We start from the raw sequence: 13,024 nt of genomic DNA, 5'->3' as shown, positions 1-13,024 counted from the left end.
AAATATAATAATAATACTAATTCAGTGATTTTAGACCACACGATTTAGAATTTTAGCACCATTTTATTCACATAATAATAATTATTATACAAACAACTCCGAAATGAAAATAGTAACATACATCATCACACTCGCGTACTATATAACTATACACATATAATAGAAATGATAATACATTTACACGGAGAATAATTGTAACAATATGATAGTCACGTACGCACAAAAAACAATTAATCATCGTTCTCGTTCCGTTAACTCTGCAGTAATAATTTTGCTAGTCAAATTTTGTGAAACAGAAATTGGTATATTCGTGAGTTTAAGTATTTTTTATAGCTATCATGACTCCCAAAATCGAAATCGATAATCCACGGGCACATAGTTCAATCCGAAAAAGAGACAAACAGCACCGATCAGTGTAACCACGGTCTTTCAGAAGGACATTCGTCCTCATTTAGTAAATCATTTTGTAACGTCAGAACCCGCCCCTGTATGTTTTCGCCTCGTAGCAGGTAACTGTAGGGTGATAGCAGGCTGCGAAACCTCGCAAGGTTGCACAAGAGTCCGCTTGCTCTCGTGGCTGGTGATGTTACGGAAGTTGACCTTGAGGCTGGGCACGTGGTGCTCGGCTGACCAGTCAAAATTGAAAATCGGCGTCCCGGACCTGAGGTCCGAGTCAGCAGAGACGTCGGTGCAAGGTGTGGTAGGCGTTGTGACGCAGGGACTGAGCTCCTGGAGCTGGACGATATCAGGAACCTTTTGGAGAGTGTCGACCCAAGCGTTGCCAACGGAAGTACAAGCCGAGCCCCAAGGCTCGGTACAGACCTCGGCCGGCTCGACGATCGTCGCAGTTTTAATCACCAGCCGCCTCTGCGAGTTATAGCTGCAGCTGTCTATCGCTGTTGCTGTGCAGCAAGCCGAAGCTACGATTGAAGTCACTTCGGTACTATCACCGTAACTCTTGTCCAGGTCCGTTAGACTCACGTACTTCGGAGAACATCTCGGGGATGAACACTCTCGCAAAATCGTTGAACTAACCCCGGGAACAGAGTTGCCGTGATGCATCTGCTGCTGGAGCAGGGTGCTGCTCCCTTTCCGCTGCTTGTTATTACGGATGTTGAATGTCAGGGCTTGGGAAAGTATGTGGAGGGTTCGCTGCTCGATGTCCCCTGTGTGGTGTGAGATCACGGCTCCGTTTATCGACATGTCCACCGGTTCCGAAGTCTCCCGACTAATGTGCGTTGAAGAATGCTGCAACGTTCAAGAATACGTGGCATGTTCGAAAGATAACGGGAATTTTGTAATATTGAGTGTGTATTAGTCCGATTCGCGTGTTTTTTTCGTTGTGTGTTGATAAACTTGACTGAAAAGTTGCTGCACAGTATTAGCCGAATTGGATATATATTTATATAGTCTATTGTCAGTCGTCAAAAGCGTTACACGTGCTTAGTTAGGATCGGGTATTTTGAAAATGAATCAGAGAATTTGTATTAAATTTTGCTGTAAGAATGGAATAAAGTGCAGCAAATTGATCGAAATGTTAAACATTACTGTTGCTGAGTTTGCTATGAGTAAAACAAGGGTTCCCAAGATAGCAATGAAAACGTTGAAGATGACGATCGCCCTGGACGCCCCAGCATCACAATCACCAAAAGCAATATGTAACAATTCTAAAATTAGGCTGCACTTTATTCCAATCTTATAGGAAAATTTAATAAAAATTCTCTGATCCATTTTCAAAATTACCGATCATAACGACACACGTTTAACCTTTTTGACAGCTGATAATAAACTAAATATCCAATGTGGCTAACACAGTACAGCAACTTTTCAGACAAACTTACCAACAGAGCAACGAAAAAATCACGCGAATCGGACTAATACAACACGCAAAATTACAAAATTCCAGTTATTTTTTTAACACACTTATCTCGACGTATCAACAACAGTTTCTCGTGAGGGGTGGCAAAACTGAACAAATAAAAATCAAAGTACGGCCAAAGTCGGTGTAAGAAACGAACGTTCGACAAAAGTATACCCTTGACGTGAGTGGAAACGGTAAAAACTGGTATATTAGGAATTACAGGTTGGTACGGAGGTCTTCCCTCTGCAGGATATATCAGATGCACTCACATATGTAATTGCGCTGTAAGGAGGAATTTTAATCTGGAATGAGGACATACGAGGAAAAAGCGCGGACTAGAAATGTCCAAGATTGGCAATAAACGATTTTATTACTGTAGATGCGTGCAGTTGCTGCTGCGGTTGCTGTTGTTGCTGTTGTTGTTGCTGCAGCTGCTTTTTCTTAGTCGTAAGGGTGTACTCGAGGTCGGACTTTTCCACGCAATGAGCCTCCTCGATGCCGTTCGCCGTACTGCAGCTAGAGTTATAGCTGGTGACGAGGTTTCGCCTCAAGTTATAGTCGTGGTTGTTGTACGACAGGATTGGCCGCGATTGCAATTCTGGCGCTGGACCGTAACTGAATTTTGTCTGGGATGCATACTGGTAAAGCCACAAGCTCGCCCTCATCACGTCAGCCTCGCTGTCGCTGTCAAACGAAAGTTTTACCCACGTTAGAGAAACGTGAAGGATGAAATATGTAATTCGGCTCGTTCGTCTCTAGAAATTACGTCCTTCGTGACTTACACTCGATGAAGTATATTCGCAAGGGTTTTATATCACCAGAAAAAAAAACTGGAATATCCAATGACAAAAAAGAGGTATACGTAAATGTACTACAAAGCATTTTATTCTTACCTTAGTACTTGATTCGTGCAAACTATAACCGGGTGTTGGCATTCTTCCGTCGTGTCTTTAACTTGGAGAACGCAATGAACCCAGAACCATTTTCCAGATCGACTTTGCAGTCGTAAAAGGGCGGTGCTTGAACGTTCTTGATCGGATTGGATAACTGGAGAAAGACAAGAAAACGTAGAAAGTAAGAAGTAAGCAAAGAGTATCGATCGATGATTATATTCAAATTCATGAAAAAATAAACGGATCATTGTAAGAACAGCTGTCATATCGAACTCACCAGTTTGATGTTTGCAGTGAGCTGTTCTAATGGAATCCCAATGAAGAAGATTGTACCAAGATACACCAACGAGCTCGGATCTGTTGTATTCCATATGACTTTCTGCCCTGTTTGGAAATATTTAAAAATACAAAAACATAGAGTACAATTAGCCGACTGTCGTTATCAGTTTTTAACTTCCCATCTCTCTGTTACCGGATCGACACGGCTTTGCCAAACTTAGAACTGATTAGATTTTGGCTTGGATCGGCTCGGTACTTCTTAAATTATTTAAATAACAAATTTACAGAAAACAAAATGAAAATAATAATATCTTGAGAATGGACGAAGGAAATCCAAAATGGCGAATCCAATATGGTGGGAAAAAAAATCTGAAAAAACACTCAGATTTTGATGGAAATTACCAGGCGGAAATTTTTAGGGTCACCGATATCGAATCCAAGGTCAGAATTCCAAAATTTTTAATGTTGGATCCATTATAGTGGTTCAAAATAAAAAAAATCGTAATATTTTCATGTGACATGGTAATCGTCAATCACGAATCTGAATTTGTAGTTCGAAATTCGAATTGGACATCGATATTTTTTTATTCCGTGAATTTGGAATCTGCAGTGTGAAACCGGGAAGTTTGAGGGCTGGCTCACGGTCAGCCTAAAGCCGCTTGTTAGTCTTATACTCACGTCTTGTCAATGTGAATATACTTCATGTCCATTGAGTGAATTGTAGAAAATATGTTCGTCGCTCCCTGAACGACGCTTTCTCTCGTTTCCGGAAGAACAACCGGTGTACAGGAGGCAAGGAATACAGAATCACCGCGATTGCACAGAGGAACGAAGGGTAAATATCGTCCCTCTACAAGGACCACCTAGAAAAACGGTAAATCGTAGATCCGAATGAGCTTACGTATAAGTGCAAAACGTTGTACGGCTCTGCAGTTACGCAATGATGAAAGCAGCAGGTACAACGTACCTTTTGATCTCCGAATCTAAGCTGACGTCGAGTGTTCCTCGAGACGTTGATGCGGCAGAGGAATAATCTTCTATTGTTGTTTCCAGCGACGTTGCGTGAAAGCTGATTCTGAACTACAACGTGATCCTGCTTGTCTATCACATCGTAAATACTGTCACCGTGGATCAAGAGGTCTTCCTACGTGATAAAGAATGGTGTACAAAAAATAACTACCTGTTTAGAGAGATGGCAAAAAGGATATGGATCATCGACGTGGGATCCGCGAATTAGTGATGAGAACTAGTGTGAATGAAACGAAATGATGTAGAGATGTAGAGAGATGATGATTAACAGAAACCGAGGATTTTTATTGGTTTTGATGCGGCGATACCGACCGTATCGCAAGGGAACGTTACAGAGAGTGAAGATTTTACAGAGCGAGAGAACACATAGATTATACACATACATGATTTCGAGATAGTGGACAATACATGAGATACAGCTGATGGGTTTTGAGTCGCGACACGGGCAAGCGGCGAGATTTGACGCAGAGACGGCAAGTAAACATTGCACGCGAGTGTGCGTACATGTGCTAGGACGATTTTGAGTGTCGCGAGACACACATTTAACTATTCGATACCTTGCCGAAACACTACCGTTTAGAAAAAACGAATCACTGTTCCTGCCGCAGTTGACTATTCGCCTAAAGCAGTTAGTCTGCCGTTAGTGCATTGAAAAATGCATACGTATCTTCATTATTGTCGTCAATACATAACAGTACCAAAAATTAGCTTATTATACTCTGAGGGCAATAATACGTTTAAAAATTCAGAAAACACAGAATCGGTTGAGTCACAGCTCATCAGAGAAGGTGCAGAGCTTTTGAAAAATTGGTTGATCGACGTTCTCAAATGCAAACTGGTTCTCCGCAGGGTAAATGGAAAATGAATCGAAGCGATAAATCAACATATCAAATGCAATTGTCATCTCACCATGGAGTGTCCAAGGTATTCCGTGGCATTTTCCGATATGTACAATAGCTTGCCCTGTTGCGTCATCATCATGATAAATCCGGACATGGCCTAAAGCAAGAAAATCATAATGGGAAAGAGAAGATTTTCACTATTTAGTTGAGAGTGCGTCAAGCAATATCGTGTTGAAATTCAGCCGAGCTGACAAATTCTTTCTGGTTGTCAGGAGATGGATCACTGATCATCTATGACAGTCGCAACGTAGTTGAGGTTTCAAAGTTTCAACCTTTGGTTGGACAAGCGGTTGAGACGCCGTTGGTAAAATTATAACGGCGTTCGATGACCCTTGACGCCGTAGTACAATAGTGAAATCAGTTCCATGTTTCTTTTGTTTCGTAGAATTGACTGACTGTGAGCTTTGCTTATAAATGAAACAGTGCAGTTCATTGATTATACCTATAATGCACTCACCTTTGAGAACCCAATGTTTGGCATCGGTATGTTCGACGATTCCGATGTATTTGGTTTGAGGGCTGAAACAAATGAAAATTGAGCTGATTTTCGATTACATAAAATGCCATCCTGTAATGTACATCCATATCAGAAGGAAAACTGGCTACGATTGTTGATAACGTAACGCAAACAATGAGGATACACAGATGCATGAGTCGGTCGGAATTCGGAACGTAGACCCTACCAAACACAGGACTCAGAGGACCCATGATGGACCCCACAAGACGCGGGTTACCAAGAATCCGGCATCTTATTATACGCCTGTATGTAGCTGGTATACGTTCCATGCATTCATGGACATGGTCTTCAGGTTCCGCCATACCGATTACATGCATTAGATATACATACGTGTACGTTTATATTAGGCTTAGAATTACATTGAAGAATGTCTGCAGCGCAATATTTATCGCCAATATGGCAATTGAACTTCCAGTTTAAATTTTATCACTGATAAATCAAATCTGTGGGTGAAATCTCATGAAACATGTCAAGTTACCGTGGATACTCAAGAACGGTACAGTATTTTCTATGAAGATCTTTTCGGTAAGTCACTTTTGGGTTTAGAAGCGAAACTACAAACGTGGTAAATATCATTATCATCATGAAATGGAAAATCATGCCAGATCACGGAAGTTTGGTCATGGAACCTCAAAGAATGTAACATGGCGCAATCGATACCTGCACTGAAACACTGTAGACAACAAAATTCGCAATTGATCGAAGATAATTCTCATCAAGAACGATATGTATATGAATAAAAGCCGGTACGATAGAATATACACATAACAGATATGCATGCAGGTACACATCATCTGCAAAGTGAGTTGAACAGTGCCTTTCGCTCCGCGAAAACCGCGAGATACTAGACTTTCAGAGTCTTGTTATGGTGAACTTTAGCTGGCGGTTCGTGTAATCATCGAGTGAAGAAGAAGAAGAAGAAGAAGAAGAAGAAGAAAAAGGTGGACGCGAAGAGGAAGAAACATCGATGCATGTATAGACGTGTATGTAAGAAAAAAGGGGCGAGCTTGAAGAGGAGAAAGCTCACAGAGATTTTCGTAAGACTGCATATATGAGGCGCGATATGTAGGCACGATGGGGAGTCAGATATACCTATAGAATATCGGAGGCTGTATACATATAAGTATATATACAGTGTATAGGTTACGGGAGCGTGAGACTTGCTGCGGAGAGGCCGAGAGGTCAGCGGATCACCCGGAACTCTCCTCCGCCTGCTCCGAGCCGCGGAGTCGACGGGCGGAGGAGATACCTTCGTATTCCACCCGCTCTACCTGCAACTACAGTCCCCCTTTCACCCCCTACCTCACCGCCCTCACCGCCTCCTCCTTACGAGAGGAATTTTCGATATCACTTTACTCTCATCGCTCCGTAGCATCGATTATAGGTATATCCTTTGTCCCGCGCGGCTCTCGATCCATGCGTCTACCGCGCTGTCACGCGGTTGCGGAAAAACTACCGAGTATTATCAACGTTACTCTGAAACCCTCGGCTCTGGGATTACTGGCTACCGTTTACTAGGGTGGTCCTCGTGATCCTGAACATATCTTTCCCGAAATAATTCAATGGGTGGTCCTTGTTTCGGGGTCGGTCAAATTTTCATTGGGACACCCCCGCAGATTTGTTCCAAATCATTAAAGAAAAAAAAAAAAAATCTGTGTATAGTTTTAAGCCTCTACGTCAACTGGAATACGTGTCTCTAAGCTAAGAAAGCTTCAATCTTAAAACACATCTAGTTTTTATTACCAGCTATTTCATTTTGTATGAGTTTGGTATAGATGGTTAAAATTTAAACTTTCTTAGCTCAGAGGCACGAGTTCCAGTTGACGTAGAGGCTTAAAACTGTACCCAGATTTTTTTTTTTATGATTTGGAACAAATCTGGAGGATGTCTCAATGGAATTTTTTCCGATCATCAATTAATAACCACCCTAGGGTCACCCTATCTAACTACACATCCTCGTTACAGGATTTTTTTTTTTGTCAGTAACGAATAGTAACAATTAAAGCCTAAATGTCTGATGCACATCCGATGAAGCATAGACTACAAAGTTCCGTATAAGGTACATCATCAGGGTAGCTACTGACTTTTGGAATCAATTATAGTGATACTAAAACCTTTTTATTCTTGAGCTCTGGAGTTACCGCGAGTTTTATTTACTAGGATGGCCATTGACCCTTTGAGTTATAGTGGTAAATATTCGTACCGCCTATTTTATATCTATTTTCTGTATATTTAAAGAACTTTTCTATATATTTCTTTGAGATTTTTTGCTATTTGTGATAGTATATTAATAGGTATTCAATACTCGAGAATCAATATTGCGATATAATGTAAATTGTGGTCGTTAGAAGCAAATTGATTGAAAAAAAATCGTGAAAATTCAAACGATAATTCATTTCTGAGAAGGTTGCTCCACTAGACGTATACATATTTTATATAAATTATAAGTTTTTAGGGTAGCTGATTACAAATGTAAAGTCGAAATTGATAAATCAGTATGGCGAATCCAATAAGCGACCCCGAAAACGCCTATACAGTTTTTTGACCGTATTGGATCGAATTTGAAATTTTCGTCTACCATATTAGCTCCACCATCTTGAATTTTTGTAATCTTATTACAGATTCGTAATCAGCGACCCCAAAAACCACAGACTACTATCTACTAATATTATTATAAAATTTGACTCATTGTCAGTACAATAATGTGTGACTAAAAGGGTTAACGCCTTAATGCCTAATGCCGATCCAATGGATCATAGACTAGAAATTTTCCAAGGCATATCGACAAGGTACTACTTTTTGAGTCAATGATACCTCAAAAGAAGACTGGTATCTGTCCGAGCGGTGTATTTTATCGATATTTATGACTAAACAATAAGCTTGATTTACATGAGTCTATGCAATGGTTTTGAAAGGGATTCTTAAATGGATGGCGATAGAATAATGTGGATAGAGTGCGCACTCACCTCGTTGAAAGTAGTTTGCCTTGCGTAGAAAAACGCAAACGAGCGCCATGAGCTGTAGCTGTGACAATCGCTGCCGCGTGGAAGCCGGTAGCGGCAAAAGATCACGTAGGTTTGCTATTTCGGCATTTATCAAATCTCGACGCAGCTTGCTCGCACCTTTCGTTGATTTGCTCGCGTCTATCCTTGTATTAGGACATGCAAGGTACCCCATCACGTCAATTTCAACCCCGATCCCCGTTTCTCAATCACAGTTGTCGCTAACCTAATTTACGTCCAGCTACAACCCCAGGATCAATTCGTGCAACAGTGAATGTATGTGTTCCTCGTTTCCCTCCTGTTCGCGGATTGTAATTTATTCTCCGCGAAATTTTGTGCCCGAATATCCGATGACAAGTGCATAAATATCTTTTTAGCGCTCTAACCTCAAAATCGCGACTTCGTTGTGATTTCTTGGCTCTCGTGATAAAAAATACGGATCGAAACTCGCATGGATAAGGTTTTTTGAAAAGCCTCAGCCATACTCGTTACGAAATGTACTATTTTGTAACGTGAGCATGTTTTACGCGTTTATTCGTACATGTTTTCCGTACACAAAGTACCCGTTTCTATGACGGTCGAGTAAGTCTGCGAATGCGCATGCGCAGAGTACAAAAAAGACATCTTTTAAGTTCTAGGAGTTAAATATGGTCTTTTCTGTATCACGCGCATGCGTCGTAGTGAACAAATCTGACATTACGCAACCCTAACCTCAATTTCGTGCTTCGTGAAAAAATGCGTAACACACTCTTGTTATACAAAGAATCGTGTGCAACAAAGAGACAACGGTCTTTCTGCCTCGCGTATATTTGTCTTCGGCTTACCTACAACTCATATTGCAAACTTACGATCGGCCCCAAAAGACCGTGTTTGCCTCCTTGTTACATAATATACTATTCACTCTATACTCAATATTCAGTTTTCTATCGCGAGCGGTATAGGGTACCATATATACAACCGTCTACACCCGGAAGGGTGACATATTTGCTATTCCACGGTAGATAGGGCATCTCTTTTGCTGTGCGCGGTACGTTCGCCTTTCGTTCGTGATTCTCAGAAGACTGAGAGAAATCGCGTCCGACGGACGAATAATCCCCTGTTGTATTTCTTCACCGGACGCAGGTTCTATCTATGCACATTGTACCAAGGCTCGAAAGTTCCGAGCTTAACCTACACGTACGGAATCTTTCGGGTAAAACCTTCGCTTTGGTTCGTTATCCTACAACCATCTACTGTATATTTATCTAGCAGTCCACTATCTATACCCCTGTAACCTATGCGTATCTATAACGCATGGTGTACCACATGTTGTGCACAGATATTGCTTGTAAATTGTATTTACGATCAAACCCTCATTTTTACACTCAAATCGTTGGGTTTTGTGGTAATTTTCTAAAGTCTTCCTGAACAAGAGGCAAACAAATAAAATGAGTTTCAGGGTAGTTGAAAAATAGCTGTTAAAACATTGTAATCTCAAATGCCTGAAAAATCAATACATTTGAAATCATTATTAAATATCTCCTTGCTACATAGTCTGTTTTTCCGTTGAATTCCGCGCAACCACGCATTCTTATTTAACACGGAAAAGTTTTTCCTCGCTTTGATGTTATAGCTATTCCTATTTTTATTTGCATTCTTTTCTTATTCTCGAACGCGCATTACTGATTACCAAGTGCATCCTGCAATGGTCGAGGCTAAACGTGGTACCGTCGATGATAAGGAAAGGTCGAAATCGCCGCAACGATAGTCCGCCGACCGTTAAATTTGAACATAAAATACTTCGAACGTTTCTTCTGGCCTTGTTACTTGGAAAACTTGTACTATGTTCGTGCACAGGGATAAAACATTGGACAATAAATTTTGTTGGCTCTGCCTTTAGCTTTGTTTCATACTCGTAATCAATGTGCAGATACAGACTGCATCCGACGGCCGAGTTGCTACAGTCACTAGATGCAAAAGCAGTAACGAATCACGAAGCGCAAAAGGATTTCTGATCTTATCATGCGTAAAAACAATCTTGACTCTTTCCTTTTCTTCCTACAGTATTATAAAGTGTTGTTATTTCGTTATTCCTTACTTTAGTTTGGTAATCAAATTTCAGAACAACGCAGAGCGCAAAACACACAAGATCGTGGTTCTTTCGTCACTTAGGTTTAGGCCACTTTGTATTTCAGGAAAAATCGTCATCAATTGATGATTATTATAGAAGGGTCTTTTGGCTCTACTTCATGCTATTCAAAAATGCTAACTTGATACATATATCTCTCGATTTGACGGTGGAAAAGCGTTGTCAGATGTAATTTGCATAAAGTATGGTTGAAAAAGGTGGTTTTCAAAATACTAAGAGATGCGGGCTTGTTTAGTTAAAGTCAGATTCAACACAAACGAAAGAAAATACAAGAAGGAAAAAATTACTCAACGATTAATTTTTCCAACATCGAATGAATATACAGAAAAGATGATTCATTGATAATCCAGATATGAAAAATCCATATTCGCTGCAGATACAGTTATAACGGAATTTCCCAAGTGTATCGGCACCTGTTTTTATCCTTTTATTTAGTTTGTCTTCCTGCACGGAGAGAAGAAAAAGAGCAAATTTTACTCAAAACTGCAGGAAAGGACAGGGACATCAGGATTTTTGGTAAAAAAAAATACCCATGTCAACTATATTTTTTACTATAAATGCAGCAGATTTTATTCTGCACAGAGTGGTTTTCACTGATTCTACATTAGATTCTGCATTTCACGAAATACTATATTTTACCAAAAAACCTGCACAGCTTCTGGAGTTTTGAGTAAAGTCTGCTCGTTTATTCTCTCCGTGTGGCAGAACGTACCCCCTCAATTTTCTCTGATTCCCTCCAGACATTCATCTCCCGCCCTTTTCCAGTAAGCGCGGGTAATTTTGGTGAGACGGTATAAGATCACCGTGCAATTGTAATACCTATCTATACCTACAGCAGCAGCATATCTGCAAAGCACAGGGAGGCCGGGCAGGTCGCTGCAACGCTGCAGCGGCACCGCAAAGTGACGTAACCGTAGACAATTACTTTCTGGAAAGATCCTGAAGCCCGGAGGTTACCGGTATTCCGTATTTCATTTCCTCGTGTACACAACAAATAAATGTAAAAAGATTTATAAACGCGGATCTTAGCGACATCTCAGTTCTTTGTCCTCCAGGGCGGAAACCCACCGCTTCAAGCGGAGAAAACGCGGCGACGACGAAGAAGAAGAAGAGAACCAGGAGGAAGAGGAAGACGCCCGGTAAACACAACAGTCTCATCCAATGTAAATATAATAAATAACACCTTCCTTCATGGGTCGTTTCAACTGTAGCTAACTCAAAAGTTCTGGCACTTCTGGTTTTTTTATGCAAAAGTGTTCCCTGAGGTTTAAATATTAAGAAATTATTTATTTTATTTTTTTTAACGTCAGATAAAGAGCTGTTCTAATCTGAGAGCGACATGTTGAAAATTAAACGGTCTTTTCAAGAAAATTCTTTTCCCGACGGAGAGAAGAATCGCTTCTAATAACAGGGCGTTTTTTTTTTTAACAATTTTCGACTCATCGACGACACACTTCTGATGTTTTTCACTGCCCTGGTTTAATTCTTCATCCAGACTTATTTAACTCTCCGTCGGGAAAAGAATTTTCTTCAAGGGACCAAATTTAATTTCCAAAATTTGGCGCGAAAATTAAAATAATCGAATGAAGCTCGTTAACCGATTGAAAAAAAAATCTCTCAATGTCTGGACCTTACGGAACGGTTTTTCAGAAAAAAAAAAAAAACCCCAGAAGCGACAGAACTTTCGCGTTAAAACGCACCCGTGCCTTGCACATCTACGTATGTATATAGTCATTGACCACTCTTCGATAAGTCCTGGGGTGTGCTGAGCCACGTTCCGGGGATCGGAGGAGAAACGATCCGCGGTCTTTGCACTTACCGATTAAACATATTTCGATCTAGCGCGCGTTTTATGCACACCGCGTCGCGATGCCGAGGACGGGTGGGCGCCGTTCCTGCAATCTTACTATACCACCAAGAGAGCTGGGCGACGATGCGTGCTAGCTATAATCGACTGCGGTGCATCCGGCTTTTCGTATCGCTATAATAATGTATTTAAACACCAACTGTAATCTCAACATCCGGGTCATAATGTGAGTGGCGGCACTTCGGCGGCGCGCACGACGGGCCCACCACGTTGAACACGTGGATACTGCCGGTGGCAGCGGTTGCTGGATACTCGTGTGCCCGTCTTTCCTTTGCCACCTCCACCTCCACCACCACCGCCGACGCCGCCGTCCAACACCACCCACTACGCGGCACGACCCGGAACCCCGATCCCCGATCCCCCGATCATCCACGTCTCTTCTTATAGGTACTCTGCAGGCTCCTCGACGACTCGCGGCTCTGCCTGCCTGCCTGCCTTGCCATGTCTTTGTAATCCACGTTGCACGGTGTCTTGCCTTTCGATCCTGCGCTCCTGCGGGGTTTGGTGTAATCTAAATATCGGTACATTCGGCCTTACCTCAACTCT

The 13,024-nt window shown here is 41.4% G+C and overlaps 1 protein-coding gene across 6 annotated transcripts; it reads right to left on the bottom strand.

The window, feature by feature from the left end:
• Positions 1 to 61: 61 nt before the first annotated feature.
• Positions 62 to 12,711, bottom strand: LOC107217633 (neuronal PAS domain-containing protein 4A). 6 transcript variants are annotated; one of them, XM_046741127.1, is made up of 11 exons: positions 12,431 to 12,711; positions 11,445 to 11,871; positions 8,448 to 8,724; positions 5,422 to 5,483; positions 4,972 to 5,061; positions 4,001 to 4,177; positions 3,712 to 3,896; positions 3,032 to 3,138; positions 2,755 to 2,908; positions 2,236 to 2,545; positions 62 to 1,248 (listed from the first exon to the last, which is right to left on the bottom strand). In XM_046741127.1, exons 3-11 carry the CDS (start codon positions 8,656 to 8,658, stop codon positions 460 to 462), a joined length of 2,085 nt encoding a protein of 694 aa, XP_046597083.1. In that variant the 5' UTR covers positions 8,659 to 8,724; positions 11,445 to 11,871; positions 12,431 to 12,711; the 3' UTR covers positions 62 to 459. The 6 variants fall into 6 exon arrangements, with proteins under 6 accessions (XP_046597083.1, XP_015510721.1, XP_046597086.1 ...); XM_015655235.2 differs by lacking the exon at positions 11,445 to 11,871 and having other exon boundaries at positions 8,448 to 8,629; XM_046741130.1 differs by lacking the exon at positions 11,445 to 11,871 and having other exon boundaries at positions 8,448 to 8,624; positions 12,431 to 12,710.
• Positions 12,712 to 13,024: the final 313 nt, after the last annotated feature.

Source organism: Neodiprion lecontei, chromosome 5 (assembly GCF_021901455.1).
Source record: "Neodiprion lecontei isolate iyNeoLeco1 chromosome 5, iyNeoLeco1.1, whole genome shotgun sequence".
In the NCBI taxonomy this organism is placed as follows: domain Eukaryota; kingdom Metazoa; phylum Arthropoda; class Insecta; order Hymenoptera; family Diprionidae; genus Neodiprion; species Neodiprion lecontei.
The sequence above is the reverse complement of the archived record's forward strand: the minus strand, read 5'-3'. Positions and strand labels throughout refer to the sequence as shown.